Here is a 20,159-nt window from a genome sequence, read left to right as displayed (position 1 = left end):
AAATATTTTAGAAATGCTAAACAATACAGAAAAATTTATTTTAAAAAAATTGGCAAGATGCTCAGTAAGCATCATTTCCACATTTCCAGACTTATCCTTGACCAACTACAGATGTGATTTTTCCCAGTTATTTTTAACACATCTAAATTGATTTCAACAGTTGCCTCATCTGCAGCCTAAGACTTAGGCATCTTACTTGTTTCTGTACTTATTGGTAGATGTGTCAAAACCAGTATCCAATTATTTGGAAAGAGTGTCATTTTCTGCATAAGCTAGCAACTCACCTAGAAACAGTAACAGCCCTGGTTGTTTCCCTAGGCTTATAACCCTGTAGAGTGCAAGGGCCCAGAAAGGCAGGACTACTCTTCTGCCAACATTTGGATACATAAACAGACCCATCTCAGATCTCTTTATCCCGGGTCTCACTCTGTGTATTGCTTGGCTTTCTTAGAGGGAGAGAGTTACAAGTGCAGAGAGCTGATAGCCTCAGCAGACATGTGGGCCCCCACAGTCCCCAATAAACAAGCTTCTTCCCCTCACACTTCAGCTTCCCTCTTGGTACTGATCAGTGTCAACATGTATCCTTCTTGGGCCTAGATTAAGCAGGTAGTAGAGAGAAGCCCAAAGCTTTCTTTGCATGCCAATTCATAGGCCTTCCAGATAAGTCATTTCACAGTGTGTTTATTATTCAACATGAGTCTGCTTTGAGAAGCACCCAAGGGACAAACCTGAAAGAATTCTGGATATGACCAGGTCTATGTAGCTTTTCTTGTCCCCCACTAAACTGATCAATGCCCCATCTGCATTTTTGTTTGTTTTAAGAACACCAGGTCCCTTTCCTGAAAATCCATTATCACCATTTTCAATTACAAATTCTTCTGTGGTTATGTAAGGTTTCTCTCCTCCAAAAGAATGGATACTAGGATGATGTCTGTTTTTGTTAACTATTGTATTCCTAAGACCTGGCATCTAGTCAGTTCTTACTCGAGATTTGTTGAATAAATGAATGAACCACTTGATTTATTTGACAGTCAAAATCCACTGGATAGCCATCTGTATGTCTTCTTTGGAGAAATGTCTATTTAGTTCTTTGGCCCATTTTTTGATTGGGTTGTTTATTTTTCTGGAATTGAGATGCAGGAGTTGCTTGTATATTTTTGAGATTAGTTGTTTGTCAGTTGCTTCATTTGCTATTATTTTCTCCCATTCTGAAGGCTGTCTTTTCACCTTGCTTATAGTTCCTTTTGTTGTGCAGAAGCTTTTAATTTTAATTAGATCCCATTTGTTTATTTTTGCTTTTATTTTCAATATTCTGGGAGGTGGGTCATAGAGGATCCTGCTGTGATTTGTGTCAGAGAGTGTTTTGCCTATGTTCTCCTCTAAGAGTTTTATAGTTTCTGGTCTTATGTTTAGATCTTTAATCTATTTTGAGTTTATTTTTGTGTATGGTGTTAGAAAGTGTTTCAGTTTCATTCTTTTACAAGTAGTTAACCAGTTTTCCCAGCACCACTTGTTAAAGAGATTGTCTTTTCTCCATTGTATATTCTTGCCTCCTTTGTCAAAGATAAGGTGTCCATAGTTGTGTGGGTTTATCTCTGCACTTTCTATTTTGTTCCATTGATTTATATTTCTGTCTTTGTGCCAGTACCATACTGTCTTGATGACTGTGGCTTTGTAATAGAGCCTGAAGTCAGGCAGGTTGATTCCTCCAGTTCCATTCTTCTTTCTCAAGATTGCTTTGGCTATTCGAGGTTTTTTGTATTTCCATACAAATTGTGAAATTATTTGTTCTAGCTCTGTGAAAAATACCGTTGGTAGCTTGATAGGGATTGCATTGAATCTATAGATTGCTTTGGGTAGTATACTCATTTTCACTATATTGATTCTTCTGATCCATGAACATGGTATATTTCTCCATCTATTAGTGTCCTCTTTGATTTCTTTCACCAGTGTTTTATAGTTTTATATATATATAGGTCTTTAGTTTCTTTCAGATCAGATCAGATCAGTCGCTCAGTCGTGTCCGACTCTTTGCGACCCCATGAATCGCAGCATGCCAGGCCTCCCTGTCCATCACCAACTCCCGGAGTTCACTCAGACTCATGTCCATCGAGTCAGTGATGCCATCCAGCCATCTCATCCTCTGTCGTCCCCTTCTCTTTAGGTAGATATATTCCTAAGTATTTTATTCTTTTTGTTGCAATGGTGAATGAAATTGTTTCCTTAATTTCTCTTTCTATTTTCTCATTATTAGTGTATAGGAATGCAAGGGATTTCTGTGTGTTGATTTTATATCCTGCAACTTTACTATATTCATTGATTAGCTCAAGAAATTTTCTGGTGGAGTCTTTAGGGTTTTCTATGTAGAGGATCATGTCATCTGCAAACAGTGAGAGTTTTACTTCTTTTCCAATTTGGATTCCTTTTATTTCTTTTTCTGCTCTGATTGCTGTGGCCAAAACTTCCAAAACTATGTTGAATAGTAGTGGTGAAAGTGGGCACCCTTGTCTTGTTCCTGACTTTAGGGGAAATGCTTTCAATTTTTCACCATTGAGGATAATCTCCAAAGAAGACATACAGATGGCTAACAAACACTTGAAAAGATGCTCAACATCACTCATTATCAGAGAAATGCAAATCAAAACCACAATGAGGTACCATTTCATGCCAGTCAGAATGGCTGCGATCCAAAAGTCTACAAGCAATAAATTCTGGAGAGGGTGTGGGGGAAAGGGAACCCTCTTACACTGTTGGTGGGAATGCAAACTAGTACAGCCACTATGGAGAACTGTGTGGAGATTCCTTAAAAAACTAGAAATAGAACTGCCATACGACCCAGCAGTCCCACTGCTGGGCATACACACTGAGGAAACCAGAATTGAAAGAGACACGTGTACCCCAATGTTCATCACAGCACTGTTTATAATAGCCAGGACATGGAAGAAACCTAGATGTCCATCAGCAGACGAATGGATAAGAAAGCTGTGGTATATATACACAATGGAGTATTACTCAGCCATTAAAAATAATACATTTGAATCAGTTCTAATGAGGTGGTTGAAACTGGAGCCAATTATACAGAGTGAAGTAAGCCAGAAAGAAAAACACCAATACAGTATACTAACGCATATATATGGAATTTAGAAAGATGGTAACAATAACCCTATATGCTAGACAGCAAAAGAGACACTGATGTATAGAACAGTCTTTTGGACTCTGTGGGAGAGGGAGGAGGGGATGATTTGGGAGAATGGCATTGAAACATGTATAATATCATATAAGAAACGAATCGCCAGTCCAGGTTTGATTCAGGATACAGGATGCTTGGGGCTGGTGCACTGGGACGACCCAGAGGGATGGTATGGGGAGGGAAGTGGGAGGGGGGTTCAGAATTGGGAACACGTGTATACCCGTGGCGGATTCATGTTGATGTATGGCAAAACCAATACAATATTGGAAAGTAATTAGCCTCTAATTAAAATAAATAAATTTAAAAAAAATAAAAATAAACTGTGGGAGGTGATAGATGCAAAAAAAAAAAATCCACTGGATAGTACCAATGGACTTTTCTAGGCTGCTACATATTCAATTATTACATATAGAATATGTGTAAATTCATTGAGAGCTTACTGTGTGTCGAGAACTGAGCAAAGCATTTTATTGAATTAACTCATTTATTCTTGACAAAAATCCTATGAAAATATATGTCACTATTGTTCCTTTTTACAGATGGGAAAACTGAGGCTTAATAAGGTCCCAGAGCTACTTAGAAAGAGTTGAGATTTGAACCCAGGGCTACCTGATTCCAAAGACTGTAGACTGTACTACTAGGTGATACTTTTTTCTCTAAAAGTCTCTATATAAGACCTACCTCACAAGTCCTTGGTAAAGATTAAGTGGAATAATGTTTGTAAAGGTCTTAGCATGGGGCCTGACTTACAGTAGGCACTAGATCAATAGCATCTATTACTAGTAATGTTACTATTATTTCAAGTAATTTATTTAAAACAGTAGTTAATTTTCGTATATTACTATTAACTTGTTCGGAAATGTTTGTGCTGTTTGTAATGAAAAGCTTAGGCTGAATCGATTAGAAACCAGAGCAGGTTATAAGGAGTGTTTTTAGCGTATGATTTACAACAGCATTGCAGCAAGTTACTGAAGACCTTCTTTCCATTCCACAAATGCCAAACAGCCAAGAATACCTCTTTCTTGCCACCAGATTTTGAAATCAATCGTCTGTAACTGAGCTATAGGGAGGAATGCAAGAGATCTTTTTATTTATTTATTTTCATAAGAAACATTTGAAACAAGAAGAGGCAGGAAGCCTCAGTTCCACATCTGAGCAACCGCATAAAGTTCTCTGGGAACAGACTGAAAAAGTGCAGTATGTCAATCATAATCAAATATAACTTAAGAGAAAAAGAAATGAAATCCTACAGCATAAGCCAGATTCTTCGCACATGAAACCAGATGATTGATTGTTACCTACTTTCCATAACAGAACATCCCCACCCTCTGCAGCTTTCTTTCTGCACAGTTCTGATTAGCTGACAGTGTGGCGATAGTGTATGGTCACAGTAGTAATGTAAAACGACCCAGATAGTGCAAGGCAAAGATGAAACCACTGGTGGGCCAAGAATAGGTCTTTGGCTGGTGTGGAGCCTGGCGGGCTATAGTCCAAAGGGTCACAAAGAGTCATCCATGACTGTGTCACACACACACACACACACACACACACATCCCATTTTTAGAACAGAACCCAGCCCACAGTGGGAAAATAATAAGTATTGAACAGATGATTTGAAGAAGGGACAAGTAAAATGAAGGACAAATGAATGAATCCATTGAATTTGGAGTTAGAGCTGAGTTTGGGGCCCAATTCCTCTAATCACTTACCTTCTCTAAGCTTCTTCATCTGTAAAATGGAAAAGCTGATGCTACTTCATAAGGTTGTAGTAAGACTGAACTGAGGTGAGACGTGTGAAGCACATCAACAGCATGCCTGACACATGGTGAGCCCCCCATCACAGCTGGTCTGGAATATAATGAGGTTCAACTTCCAGGAGGAAACACAGACTGTGAAGCTCAACAAACCGTAGTCGCAAGCAAAACTTAGCCAGCTTAGTGACTGAGAGATCTCCAGCAACTGACTTGGTCTCTCAGAACCTCAATTTTCTCATTTGTCAAGTGGAGTCAATAATAGCCACCTTGAAGTGTTATTATGAGAACTAAATGAGCTATACATGGGATACACAGTGTCTGGTACATAGTAACTGCTCTCTAAATGACAGCCATAAGTATGAATACTGCAACTTAATTTTTATTATGAGTAAATAAAATTGTTGGTCTTTAAAAGCAACAGAGTGCTTTTATAATAGATTAGGAACACAGATTCTGGAGCCAAACTCCTTGGGTCTGAATCTTGGCTCTGCATCTTTCAAGCCAGATTTAAGTAATATATCCCATCTGTAAAATGGGACTTTTTACAGTAAAATGGGACACTCCTTGTGTCATCCCATTTCACCAGCCACCACATTGGCACATGTCTTGAGAATAGAGGGGTCACGTCAGACTTTGCCCCTACACTGAAGCTGAAATGTAGCTCCCATTTGGCAGGGCTGTTCTGTGGTCCGTCTCTTCCCTTGACTGCCAGTATCGAAAACCTAAGGCTCCCTTTGGTCATTGGTCTGCCTTCAGACCTCCATCAGACCACTGAGGCAATATTTCAGTCCATCATATCAATCCCTGTAAGAAATCCTATAGGCCAGGACGGATGCAAAAGGCATGCTGGCCTTGTAAAAGCTAAGCTAAAAAATGGCTTCCAGTGCCATCTCAGGTTCAAGTTCCAAGAAAAGTTGTGACATCGGTGACCCAAAACAAAACAAAGGGCATCACTGTCAGTGGAGCCTGAATGTAAATGTGCTTCCACTTGTTAACTGTAGACTGGAGTTAAACGGTCCCATTGCACGTTGACTGTTGAACACTTGAAATGTGGCTGACACCAAAGTAAGATGTACCGTAGGTATCCATTACACACCAGATTTCAAAGACTTAACACCAAAAAAAGTTAAATGTCTTATCTGTAATTTTATAATATATGAAATGATAATATTTTTAAATATTGAGCTATTTTATATTAATACACATAATGTATTACTATAATTGCACCAATCTCTTTTTGCTTTTTTTGGAAAAAAATGTGGTCACTAGTAAACATAAAATTACATATGTGACTCCCAACTCTGGCTCACGTTCTATTTCTATGAGACAGCACTGGGCTAGAATCTCCAGTGTTTCCAGTGTTTCCAGCCCAGGATGGGGCCGTGCAGTTCTTTCAAAACCTCAGGCATTCTCTGCCCCGCTTCTGTCATGTGGGCCACAAGTTATTTACTGTTGTTCTTTAAATTAAATTATTTTTTAACTTCAATAAAATCTATTTTTGAAGAAAACTCTGTACCACTCCTGAATATAGAAGTCTAGTGTTATTTGACATAATTAGAAGATAAACCCAGAAATGAATCAATGGAAAATAAAGAGTACTGTATTCCAGCCAAGTATCATTGTTTGCCTGAAGGCTCTGAGCCTGGGGCCAATTTTCTTTGATAGGTGGATATTAAGTTTATTAAATAGGTATTAGAGACATATTAGCGGCCATCTGAGACTTTCTTCTTTACCATCCATATAGAAAGAGAATTGTGAAGGAGAAATAATTTTTTTCTTTGTGCTGCTGCTGCTGCTGCTGCTAAGTCGCTTTAGTCGTGTCCGACTCTGTGCGACCCCATAGACAGCCTCCTACCAGGCTCCCCCGTCCCTGGGATTCTCCAGGCAAGAACACTGGAGTGGGCTTCCATTTCCTTCTCCAATGCATGAAAGTGAAAAGTGAAAGTGAAGTCGCTCAGTCCTGTCCGACTCTTTGTGACCCTATAATACTGGAATGGGTAGCCTTTCCCTTCTCCAGGGAATCTTCCCAACCCTGGGATCGAACCCAGGTCTCCTGGATTGCAGGCGGGAGATGGTAAAGTTGGATTCTTTACCAACTGAGCCACAAGCATCTTCTGCCATAGCATGTTAAAAACTAGACATTCTCCAGAAGTCAGATGTCATTTTTATTAGTGTTTCAAATGAAATAATGAAATAAACCTGTGAGAGAACAGAAGCTTATCCTATTCAGCCCACCGCTCGACAATTGTCTCTTCAAAGACAAGTCCAAAGCTCTTCCCTGAACGGAGCTTCTCTCATGGTGTTTGATTTTTGTGTTTCCTAATTCACAGATTCATTCTGGGAGTCCTGAAAGCTGACTTAGAAAAGTGAATCCAACTACTCTGAGGATGAGGGTGACTCACTGGATTGCCCAGTTTCTAGTGCAGACTCTCGATGTAGGTGTCAGCCATGGTGAAAAGAGCAACGCTATCAAATAGGATAGATAATTAAGGCATTGGAGTTGACATATTGTGAATATTTGCTAACAGAAGTGTGAAACTGACTATGTTTACCAATGTCCAGTGGAGCTGCAGTGTGCCATCAGCGGGGAGAAATGGAGATAGGTTTTTGTTGTTGATTGTTGTTCAGTCCCTAAGTCACGTCCAATTCTTTGCAACCCCATAGACTTTAACCCGCCAGGCTCCTCTGTCCTTGGGATTCTCCAGGCAGGAATACTGGAGTGAGTTGCTATTTCCTCCTTCAGGGGATCTTCCCAACTCAGGGTTCAAACCTGCATTTCCTGTGTTGCAGGATGATTCTTTACCACTGAGCCGCCAGACAGGTTTACCTGGTTCTAAAATACCCAGTTTTCTGTCACCAAAGATGATTCCCTCTTATATTCCCCAGACTGAGCCAGGACAAGCATCTTTAATAAATTACATTCTAGTACAAATGAGCTTGCTAACAGTAAATTAGGAGAGCTGGGGGCAACAAAAACACACCCAACCAACAAAATGGAAACAAACCACCCAGGCAGCATGTAGCCAGGCTGCTCCCTCTGCTGAGGAAGCTGTTTTCTTGGATCATTGAGCAGATTCTTAACACATGCTGCAGAAACACAACCACATAGCGTGTCCGTGTTCTTTTGGAACAGTGAGACCAGGGGCTCAGAGCAAAATTTATAAACCACTTAATGGACCATGGGCACATCATTCAGCCTTCATGGTCACAGTTTCTTCATCTACAGTATGGAGCTAGTAATGTCTGCGCTGGCTACTTTTTGGGGTCTTATGGGGGCACATACATGCATTGAGAGTTTTGGGGAAACATTAAAGCACCTTTTGAATGGCAACCCCTCCTTTCTATGAGAGGAAATAGCTTGTAAGATAGCTTTTATGTGCATCCTGGTAACTTAATGGTAAATGTTACAAATTTATGTCTTGAGTTTCTTCCATGCATACTTTATCTCTGTTAGATAAACGAGGTGTAGCATTTATCTCCCCTGGCACAGAAGGTTATTTTAGGTGGACCATTAACATGGCATTAAGTAAGATGAGTGAAAAGTTGCTCCATATTTAGTTTAAGCCTTCTAATTAGGTCATGCTAGTATTTCTTTAATATTCTTTTAACACTCATGAATCTCCTTTTTAACAGAGATCCTAGAACCCAAATCCTTGTGCAAACATCCCCAGCTAGAATTTGAAGTATTTTCACTGTATAGCCTTTATGTTTGCTGTTTTCTTCTATCTATAACAATTTGGTTGGTTGAACATTTATTGGACACATATAATTTCCTTCTAAGATAACCTTACTTATGTAAAAAGGATAATTTGCTGTAAATGAAATGTTGAACAATAACACAAGAGGTATGCACATAAAATCAGAATTGTTCAGGTAATACCAAATGACTGAAACTTAGCATCAACTAAGATAGCTATCTACCTAAAATACACTAAAGAAAGCTCATGATATGGCATAGTAGTCAAGTGAGGCACTAGTTATAAGGAAAGCATTTGGCCTGTCTGTTCTTCAGTTTCCTCTTAAAAGCAGGACTAAAAGCAGGGGGAGGGGGAGGAGAGATGGTAGTGTGGGGTGGGGGCAGGGAAGGTTTTGGGATGATTCAAGTGCATTACATTTATTGTGCACTTTATTTCTATTATGATTACATCAGCTCCACCTCAGATCATCAGGTGTCAGATTCTGGAGTTTGGAGATCCCTGGATTAAAAGATGGGAAGAAAGTGGGGGTCAGGTTTGCTCCCAAATCTCTCCCTGAATGTAGCTTCAAACTTAGATTACACCTAAAGTCCAAAAAAAGTTCAGGCTAACTGATACTCGAGTTAGAATTTTGAAATAGTCTCCCAATTGTCACACTTTGCTTAGTTATAGAAAACCTCACTTGAGGCTGCTTTTTTTATTTTTAATAGAAAAACTCCATTCTAAGGACATTTTTTGTTTGGTCTAATTATAAATCCTGGTACAAATAGGGCACCTGAAGTTCTGTCTGGGAGAGCTATTGATATAATCAATCAGTGCCTTGATGACATTGCCATGCTCTTTTTATTTTATCTAATTATAAAATATGTTTAAAAACATACAAGCTTACATACCACCTGGTAAACTCCTATATAAAAGTTTATAGAACCAAATTGGGACCATTTTGTATGTTCATTTATTCTTTCTTTCTTTCATTCTCTCAGCAAATGTTGCTGACACCTCTTCTGCCAAGACCCAACAATAGGCAAGGTAGACAGAGTACCTGCCCTCATGCAGCTGACATCTTGTTGTGGAAAATAGGCAGACATGCACGTTTTCACTTCTCACAACCATCCAATGAGACAGATACTGTTGTTAGCCCAATTCACAGAGGGCAAAATTCAGGCTTCAAGTAAGTCAAAACATCAGGATTCAGTCCCAGGTCAATCTGAAGACAGACTCTGAGCTTATAATTAATATTGAGATACTTTATACAACATACTGATCCCTATTTAGGAAATGGTACTGGGGGGAAAGGGTTGGATTAGCTCCCCAAAATAACTCCAAGGACATAGGTCCTGACTTCAGCCAGAAAGTTTATATCAAAAGCGATTCATTACTACTTTTTAACTTTCTTAATGCACTTGTTTTAAATTAAAAAATAAATGTTCCTGGGACTTCTCTGGTGGTCCAGTGGCTAAGACTTGTGCTCCCAATGCAGGGGCCCAGCTTCCATCCAGGTCAGGAAAGTAGATCCCACACACTGCAACTAAAAGTTGGCATACCACAACTAAGAGCCTGCACAGTCAAATAAAATTTTTTTGTAAAGAAAGAAGATTAAAAAAAAAAAAAAAAAGTCGGGTATTCCTTAAAGCAGACATGAAAACCTATATAGGATAGTCAAGCTCTCAGGTTCTGGAAGCAGACAGCCAGGCTTAGAATCCTGGCTCCCCCACTTACTAACTCTTGACTCTGAGAATTTTATTTAACTTTCTGGGCCTCAGTTTCCTCAACTGTAAAATGAGGACAGAATTAGCATCTATTTCATAGGTCTGTTGTCAGGATTAAATGAATTAATACACGTACACTTGGAATTAATACATGTAAACTTGGAATCACATGATAACTGCTCAGTAAATTTTAGGTAGTATTACTGTTATTTTAATGCATAAGTCTAAAAACTTTATTATTTTCTACAATTTCCAACTGAGAGTTTTCACATGACTCTGTTCTTCAGCATTTCCCTATCCTGACAGCCTTTTTAAAAGTCTGTTTCTTGCATAGCACAGGGAGCTCAACTTGGTGCTCTGTGGCAACCTAGACTGGTGGGATGAGATGGAGATAGGAGGTTCAAGAGGGACGGAATATATGTATACATATAGCTGATTCACTTCATTGTACAGCAGAAACTAACACAACATTTTAAAGCAATTATACTCCAATAAAACTCTATTTCTATTTATGATGAGCATAATGCCAGCTACTGTCTTGGAATTACAGAGTGTCTGTGACCACTAATAAATATGTAATGTCAAGAGAGCGAAGTCCATATTTTACATTTGTAAACCCTTGTAAGACCTGGTACATGACTCAAAAATTATTGTTTGAATAAATGGAGGAGTACTTGAATAAAGGTACCAGATTGAACATGAAGAGAAGTTGTACTTGATACAGTCAGTCTGGCTTATTTATTTATAACTGTTCCTCCAATTTCTAATTCAAACCCCCAATCCTTGAGTTTCTCTATTCCAAATGTTCTTTCTGATTTGAAACACCTATAGATACTGTATTTGTTTGCCTTTTTGTTTATACCCCCATCTCTTTCCAGAAACAACTTCAAGTGACTTAGAAGGACATATGAAACTCAGGATGAAATTAATTAAAAATGAGATGGAAAGAAGACAGGAAAGGCAGGATGGGTATATAAAACACAGTTCAGAATGGGGTTTAAATAGCCAGGCTTTATTTAAAAAAAAAAAAAAGCACATTATAAGTGGGTAACAAATTGGCCCTAAGTTTTCTAAAGGCAACATGAAATGGTCAATTGGTGAGTTACATAATTTACAATGACCCCTAGATGGAAAGAGACCAGTTGCTCAGAAGATTCGGTCTTAGCAGTGGGCCCTCTCTAAAAGCCACACCTAACAAATATCCACAACAGCATCTTTAGAGTGTAAGTGCTCCTCAGGATCTTGATGGAAAGTAATTCAGTCACAGCAAGAGGGAAGGCTAACCAGAGTAAGTGATATCACCATGGCCTCAGATAGGAAAGAAACAGGTTTTCTACTTGAGGCGTTTATCATTTAAAATAATTCCTGTTGCTATATTAAATATACTATTTTCCTTCCCAGGTCAGTGTTTTGTTATGTAGGTAAATAGGATGCAACATCTTTCTAGTAGACAAACATAAATACAGTAAATCTGAGCAATTGTCTTATGTTAGAACATGATCTGCTAAAGTCTTGGGAGTGCCTCCCAGTCCCACCCTCTTTAGAGAGGGAGGGTCACAAGGAAGGTTATGACAAGTAGCCCCCGCATCATCAGAAACACAGTAATCATTCATCAATGTTACTATTATTATTTATTTTCTAGAAATTAATATCACAAAACTATTATTCATTTTTCAGCATGGTTCCAATGCTATGGGATCTTGGAATTTTTCAAAAGGCAAACCAATTGATTTGTTTCTAGAACTCACTTTTCTCTTCCTATTTTATCTTTCTGTTTGTTCCTGTAGGACTTCATCGTCACTGTAGTCTTTTCGTTCTTGTGGTTGGTGGGTTCATCAGCTTGGGCAAAAGGACTGTCTGATGTCAAGGTCGCTACAGATCCCAAAGAAGTATTGTTACTGATGTCAGCTTGCAAACAGCCATCCAACAAATGCACAGCTGTCCACAGTCCTGTGATGTCCAGCCTAAACACTTCTGTGGTATGTTTCCCTCTCAGATCTTTTTTTGCCAATCATGGGAATCAGAAAAGTGTCCCAGGAGTCATCTGGGAAATGTTTTGCCTCTGAATGGAGTCCAGTCTAAAAGGTGATAGTTCACTCTATGGCCTAGATGATCCTTTGGCCTTCAAGTTTTCTATTGTCAGAACCCATAGACTTTAATGTGTCCAATTACAGAGTTCTTAACAAGAGCCCGGCAGGTTCGGGCAGCTTTTGCTTGGATGACGGTCAAGTCAGAATTCTAAGGCAGAAGCAGATATAAAATCTGAACTTTAAGACTGAAGTCTGCCAGAAGTTAAAAGGAATATTTGATAGAAGCCACACATAGAATATACCCAGTTGATTGTCTAAAGAAAAATATGCAGACACAGTAGGGTACAGATAGAAATCAGAGAATAAAAAATATCTGTAATAGTTATGGTAATTTTTTAATCTTCTCCATGCTCTTGGTTTAGTTGCTTGATAACTTCAGAAAAGCAGTGCTGTATTAGTTGAACAAAGTCCAGTATTATCATCAAGTATATGATTCTTGCCAGGAGACAGGACATCTGACAGATAGCAGAGCCACTAAATTGGATTCTTATTTCATGAGTGTAAGAACTTGTGTTATTCCAAAAAAGGAAACTATATCTGAGAGACAGAAGCTATAATGACAGCAAAAAGTAGTAGTTACAAAGAATAGAAGGGCCAGCAGTGTTCAATGAAGGACTGACATTCTTTAGCAACCTTTAAAAAATAATTCTCTTTCCCTCAAGGTTAACTTATGTTTCTACAGCTTTCTGGAATTTAAGAAGGCATATGAAAAGGGAAAAAGATTGGCTCATTGGCTGCTGATGATTTGACTGTGAATCTTGCCTTAGTAATAAGATAATAACATTGAAATAAACTATTATTAGGATCTCACAGTAATTTTTACCTATTTCTAGCCACACTTGTAGGTGAATACTTTGAGGTATATGTTAAAATATATTTTACTACTGTTTCTATAGTTTGTTTACAGGCAGTGCTTACTGAAAATTATTATAACCCTGATCTCGGAATCTAAGAGAGCAAAGATGAAATCCTTCAGTATGTTTGTTAGTTCTTTTAGTAAATGATGACATCCTCCATAGTCCATTTAATCCCGCTTCTGATGTCTTTTCCAACAAGGCGTTGCAAGTTTTGAATGAGAAACAACGTGACATACGTCTTAAAAACCAAAAGAATAATGGATGGAAAGCAGATCGCGTCACGTGTGTGGAGGGGTGGGTCTGGTGCTGTTGTGAGTTATCCATATGTTATCCATGTCAGTGTCCTCCAGTTCCTCGTGGCAGAAAACTCCACCTAAACTGGCTAAACCAAAACAATCTCCTGATCGGTAAAGTCTGTTCTTTGTAGCCCAATTCCGGTACCAGTGTCTATATGAGGTGTAATGATTGGGTTGCAAGTAACAGAAAGTGACAAATCATCCATAATTTCTACTTCTGTTTCTCCACCAATGCAATCTTGATACATCTTGTCAGATCATCTAAATGTCCTCTCCCATTCTTTCTCATGCTGTGTAGTCTCTTTCAGCCTCTTTCTGTTGTCCCACATCTAGGCTAGAATAAAAATACCGACTCTGATTTCAGTTGCAACAAAATGGCAAGGAAAGACTCAAGGGCCCATGTGCCCCTAAAATGTGCCAGCCACGAAGTCTGTGATACATCTGTGATGATAATAGAGTAAGACACCTATTACAATGGTGATAGACGTCTACCTCTATGAAGTAAGAATAAGACATCACCACTCCTTAAATAGGCCCATGGCAATGCCTTGTTTACATGCTTACTTTAAAGCTGCATTCCCCTGATTTCTAGGTTCTTTTCAGGCATCCCTGTTTTAGAAATGAAGTAGAATCAGGGAAAGGGAGTGATCAAAGAATAGAAAACAGATAAAATTATAGTCCTGGGTAGAACCATCCCTTCATATCTGAAAAGATTCCACGATAGTTTTTTCTGTTCATATCAAACTACATTTTCAGAGGTGTAATTTAATCAAGATCTCCCCCTTGAGGGAAAATACCCTTATTGTACACATGGTTAAAAGGTCCTGTGTGTAAATTAGATTGTGTCAGTGATTACCTAATTCATTTTGATCATGCATCTATTATACTATAAATACCTTATTTATGTCTTGTATCTCCCTTAGCAAGGAGCCTAGAGCATGGCACACAATGTTAAATAAATCTCAGCTAACATTAAAGGAAGAAAAAAGGATGGGATGGGGAGAGGGATGGAGGGAGGGATGGAAGGAGGGAAGGGAGGAGGGTGAGAGGAACGTAAGGAAGTCTGGATAAACTAATTTTCAGTGAGATCTTTTAGGAAGCGGTATCTTTTGTTTAGTTTTTTAAGATTTGACTGTCCAATCATATTTTTAAAATAGTGCCATCAGTTTATTTTATTTCATTTTTGGCCACGCCACACGGCACTTGAGATCTTCGTTCCCTGACCAGGAATCGAACCCACAACCCCCTGTAGTGGAAGCACTGGAAATGGGAAGTTCCTAACTACTGGACTGCCAGAGAAGCCCCTAGATGCTCAGTTTTGATCTTGATACCTTAAGAACATGGCCTCATTATCAAAAAGCCTGCTTCAGTATATGTCTCAGGAAGAGTCAAATGAATACAATTCATGGAAATATTTTAGAAAGTGATTCAAAGCATAATTTACAGATCAGTGTCCAGCACAGTCTAGCTGCTTTACATACGCCCTGTTTGATCCTCAAACTATCCACCAAGGAAGGAATAATTGTCTTCATTTCATAGGATTTTATAAATGCTGAAGTTCAGAGGCTACTGCCTTGTCTGAACTCATAAAGCAAAAAGTTGCAGAGCCCAGGCCATTCACATTCCATTCAGATTCCATTCAGATTCCTTTCAGGCCATTCAGATTCCATTCAGATTCAGATGGCTCCAAGGCTGAGATTCAAATAATATGCCCTGATCCACCTGCTGCTAAAATAATGAAGCTTGGAGCTGGTGTTCCAAGCTCCCAAGATCCCTCATCTTCACTCCCTAACCCACTACTTCCATCCCCAGGTCACTCTGTGGTGTCCCACCATCCAGCAATTAAGGGATAAATTACTTTGATACAGCAAAGAACTTCTGGAAGCCCACTCCAGAGCTGTGACTGCTGCCCAAGTTCATTCTGATTGGTCAGCATCCTGCTGGGATGATTACTTAATATACTTTAATGTCATCACAGCTTTGTGTCACATACTCTCATTGTCTGTCTCTAAGAGGGGGCTGCTAAAACTGGCTGCGCTTAATTCGCAGTCAACTGATCCACTTTGGAAGAGGCTGCAAAACAACTGTTCTCTTTGGGCCTCTTACAGTAGCAAACAGCTCAGTTTCCCTAAAACACTTAGGACCCAGGGAAGTGACACCCAGTCCTCTGGCTCACCAAGGACATGCTTCTGGAGAGTGAGAGGAGTTCCCATAGGCAAGTCTCACATTCAGTTATTGAGAAAACATTTCATACTTCTCTGAAACCTGGACTTCAGAGTATTGTTTGGGCATTCACTTCTGACTGTGAGAGGCACAGAATATACAACTATTCAAAGAAGCACAACTGTGTACACTGCCATGCATGTGCTTGTCTGTGTACCACCTATACCATTGCTTCCTCCATGCTTTTTAAGTTGACTCATTTTATTTCTGACATTTCAATAAATGCGAAAGTAGTATCTCTAGCATTGAAGTAAAGGTTACCTTATAAGTTAATGGTCCATCATTAAAATGAAAATAACCCCACATCCCCTAAAGATATTTTACACCATTTTACATCATTTGGGGAGATAGTGGTGGATTAGGTAGAGGCTCAGACTCTGGAAAGTCCCATGAATGGAGGAGCCTGGTGGGCTGCAGTCCATGGGGTCTCTAAGAGTCAGACACAACTGAGCAACTTCACTTTCACTTCTCACTTTCATGCATTGGAGAAGGAAATGGCAACCCACTCCAGTGTTCTTGCCTGGAGAATCCCAGGGACGGGGGAGCCTGGTGGGCTGTCATCTATGGGGTCTCACAGAGTTGGACACGACTGAAGCGACTTAGCAGCAGCAGCAGCAGCAGCAGACTGTGGAGTCAGGTAGAACAGGTCTTATCCAAGGTCTGCTACTAACCAGTCACGTGGCCATAAAAAAGCTCCTTATCTTTGCTGCACCTGTTTTCACGTCTTTAATATGAGTGTAATAGCACCTTCCATGACTAAATGAATAGACACACATAAAGCCCTTCTGTTGTTGTTCACTCACTAAGTTGTGTCCAACTCTTTGTGACCCCATGGACTGCAGCATGCCAGGCTTCACTGTCCTTCACTCTCTCATAAAGTTTGCTCACACTCATGTCCACAGAGTCAGTGATGCCATCCAACCATCTCATCCTCTGTCTGCCTAACACATAGTAAGCTTTCATGAAAGGTCATATATTCTAAATGAAACAGTGACTTCAACACCAGAAACTGGAAGAAGCCTCTGCATGGAGATGAAAAGTGACCTTTTGCATTTGAGGGATTTTTCTGAAATTGAGATTTTTCTGAGCTTTCTCTCCAGTCTATCCACTCACTTGCTTTGATCCTCCTTCAGGTCTTTGGATTCTTGAACTTTATCCTCTGGGCTGGAAACATCTGGTTTGTTTTCAAGGAGACCGGCTGGCATTCCTCGAGCCAGAGATATCTTTCAGACCCCATGGAGAAGCACTCCAGTAGCTACAACCGAGGCGGGTACAACCAAGACAGCTATGGGTCGAGCAGTGGGTACAACCAGCAGGCGAGTTTGGGGCCATCCTCAGATGAATTTGGCCAACAGTCTGCTGCCCCTGCTTCTTTTACCAATCAGATGTAACAGGGTAGTTTTGGCATTCGTCTGAAGATTGTTTCTCCCCATTCTATGCCAGTGGCAGGAGAATTTTTTAAGAGTTTCAATCAATTATTAATGTGGAGAGTGTTGAATGTAAATCAGAGATCTGTCGTCCTCATTAAAGCAGAAAGGCCTGGGTCGTGATAAATGGTACTTAAAGATGACATGAGAAGATATATTATTCATTACAGATGGCTAATTGGAGAGTACCTTGTTATATACACATACTTTTATGGTTGTTTTGTATGCGTGTTGAGATAGTGGAACCATTTTGTAGCTTAAAGTCTCTAGTATGTAATATGCATAAAGTAAATTAAATAGCATTGAATTTTCTTATGCTTTTTGATGTGAAAAATGTTTTAATGATTTCTCTAAGACAATTTGGTGCATCACAATGTGCATGTATTATTATTTTTTAGTTGCAGGCCCTGTAGGATTGTGAAGTCTCTAAGTATTGGTTTCAGACAATTATTCTGTATTTTTTTTAATTTGATGAATCAATGCTCATATGATTTAGTGCATGAAAGCATTTTCTTACAAAATGAACATTTCAACTGTATGAAAATTTTCCAGTTTGCATCACGAATTTGTTAAATGGACGTTTAAAGAAATATATTCACTACATTGTATATTTGCAGGTTTGTCTCTCTGGGTTTATCTAACCCTGAATTCATTGTGAGTAAGGTTTGGAGTTTTTTTCCTCTGTGATTAGCAGATATTCAATGTTGTAGATGATGACTGCCTGATATTTATTCTATTTAGTTAGCTAAATATTTACATTCTTGTAACTTTCTATGGTGTTTTGTGGCTTTTATTCTATGGGCCATGAACAATGGGCCCACTAGCTGTGAGTGTTGGTGGAGTGCTGTTTCCTTAGAATGATGGAGATGTGGGTGTCAGACACCACAGTCAAGATATTGTGCTGACATATTAGTTTATCAAGGATATTCTGGAGAACCTAGAACACGAGCTAAATGTTTAAATCCTACTTATTTGTAAAGTTAATTAAGCCCTAGATCCAATTACTAAGAATTCTCAAGTCTCAGCTCAACTTACAAAGTCTGATTTGTATGTTACCCATAAATTAAAAATGACTTCCACGAAGCAGTCTGTCATCTCATTAAATATTCTGCAGGATGTATGCATTATCAATCTTTGCCTCTTTGTTTTAACTCATTGGAAACACCAAGGCCCCACAGTGAAGGCAAGCTGAGCATCTGTATCTCCAGATGAAAGTCGTTATTGATGTATAAACTCATTGTGTGATCTGTGATGTTGGAAACATTTTAGTCCAAAAGAGCCGTGTGTCCTAGATGATATCTGTAAACTGTTTCTGGATCCTGTTGGATAAATCTGTATGTGATATCTCTTTGACCTTAATAAAGTTATTGCATACAATGCTGGCTGGAAAATGGAGAATTACAGCAGTAGAACCTGCTCTACCATGTCCGACACTCAGCGACCCCATGGACTGCAGCCTACCAGGCTCCTCTGTCCATAGGATTTTCCAGGCAAGAGTACTGGAATGGGGTGCCATTGCCTTCTCTGGAACAATAAGAGAACAAATGGTAAATGCACAGTCTGTCCAGTCTCTCACCCTGTCCTTATTTTGTGAGCTCAGGGCTATTCATTCATTGATTCTGTCGTTCTAGGACCTCCTGTATACACTCTTCTATACAAAGCATTGGGGATAGGATAGAAATACAGATGCATGCCCCAATTCAGGAAGCTTACACTCTGTTTGGGGTGTAAATAGAGTGAAATAATCACACAGAGAGTGTGTAATCACACATAGAGTAAAATCCTCACACATCATCTACACTGTGTGTGAGAAAGAAAGGCTCAGGATTCCACAAGAATGCTTATCAGAGGGACTTGAGCTGCTTAGGGGAAAGTGAACAAGCTTGAACTGCCTCAAGACAGTAAAGTTTCATGAGGACAAGGTGCGAGGAAGAGTATCCCGGGCAGAGAGTAGCCTTACGGAACTCTCAGATGGCAGGAGGCAGGATGGATTTTTAGAGCGAGACGTGTGAGGGGGGCTTGGAGAGGGGTGTAGCTGCTGATGGGTAGAAGGCAGCGGGAAATCCCACCTGGGGGCCATGATCAAGAATTCTGTCTTTATCCTAAAGAAGCTAAGGGGAAGCACTGAAGTATTTAAGCAGAGGAAGGACACAATGAGTTGTTGTTTTGTGTTTTTTTTTTAATTCGGATTTAGTTGCTTTACAATTTATTTAGTCTCTGTGCTCAGTTGTGTCCGACTCTTTGCAACCCTTTAGACTGTAGTCTGCCAGGCTCCTCTGTTCATGGGATTTCTCAGGCAAGAATACTGAAGTGGGTAGCCATTTCCTCCTCTAGTGGATCTTCCCGACCCAGGGATCCAACCTGCATCTCCTGTGTTCCTGCATTGCAGGGGTATTCTTGACCTGCTATTGTGTTCGCTCCTGCTGTACAGCAAAGTGAATCAGTTATATGTATACACATATCCCCTCTTTGTTAGTTCAGAGCATTGCGTAGAGTTCCCTATGCTATACAGTAGGTTCTTATTAGAACCTATTTTTTACAAAGTAGTGTATATGTGTGTATATTAGAACCTATTTTTCACCCAGTACTGTATATATGTCAATCCCAGTCTTGGTTACTCTAGGATAGAGCAGAGGACATCCTGCAGATAGGAAATAGCCTTGACCTAGCACCCATTCAGAGAAGGCAATGGCACCCCACTCCAGTACTCTTGCCTGGAAAATCCCATGGACGGAGGAGCTTGGTGGGCTACAGTCCACGGGGTCGCACAGAGTCGGACACAACTGAAGCGACTTAGCAGCAGCAGCACCCATTAGGCAGTGGGCTAGGAGAATGGCATGAATTCTCCCCACATCCACCTCTGATTTCCTGAAAGAGAAGCTCGATTGGACTGCTTTCTTCAGCTCTGTCCAGAGGGA

The 20,159-nt window shown here is 39.7% G+C and overlaps 1 protein-coding gene across 1 annotated transcript in view; it reads left to right on the top strand.

Annotated features, from left to right (window-relative positions):
- Positions 1-18,589, top strand: part of SYNPR (synaptoporin) — a 300,859-nt gene extending 282,270 nt beyond the window's left edge. Inside the window, exons 5-6 of the mRNA XM_055558656.1 lie at positions 12,136-12,327; positions 16,948-18,589. Of these exons, the coding sequence (XP_055414631.1) occupies positions 12,136-12,327; positions 16,948-17,205 (450 nt within the window). The 3' untranslated portion in view covers positions 17,206-18,589. The remainder of the gene's footprint in view (positions 1-12,135; positions 12,328-16,947) is intronic.
- The last annotated feature ends 1,570 nt before the right edge of the window (positions 18,590-20,159 follow it).

Source organism: Bubalus kerabau, chromosome 20 (assembly GCF_029407905.1).
Source record: "Bubalus kerabau isolate K-KA32 ecotype Philippines breed swamp buffalo chromosome 20, PCC_UOA_SB_1v2, whole genome shotgun sequence".
NCBI lineage: Eukaryota > Metazoa > Chordata > Mammalia > Artiodactyla > Bovidae > Bubalus > Bubalus kerabau.
Note: the sequence above shows the minus strand (reverse complement) of the source record. Positions and strands in the feature narration are given on the sequence as shown.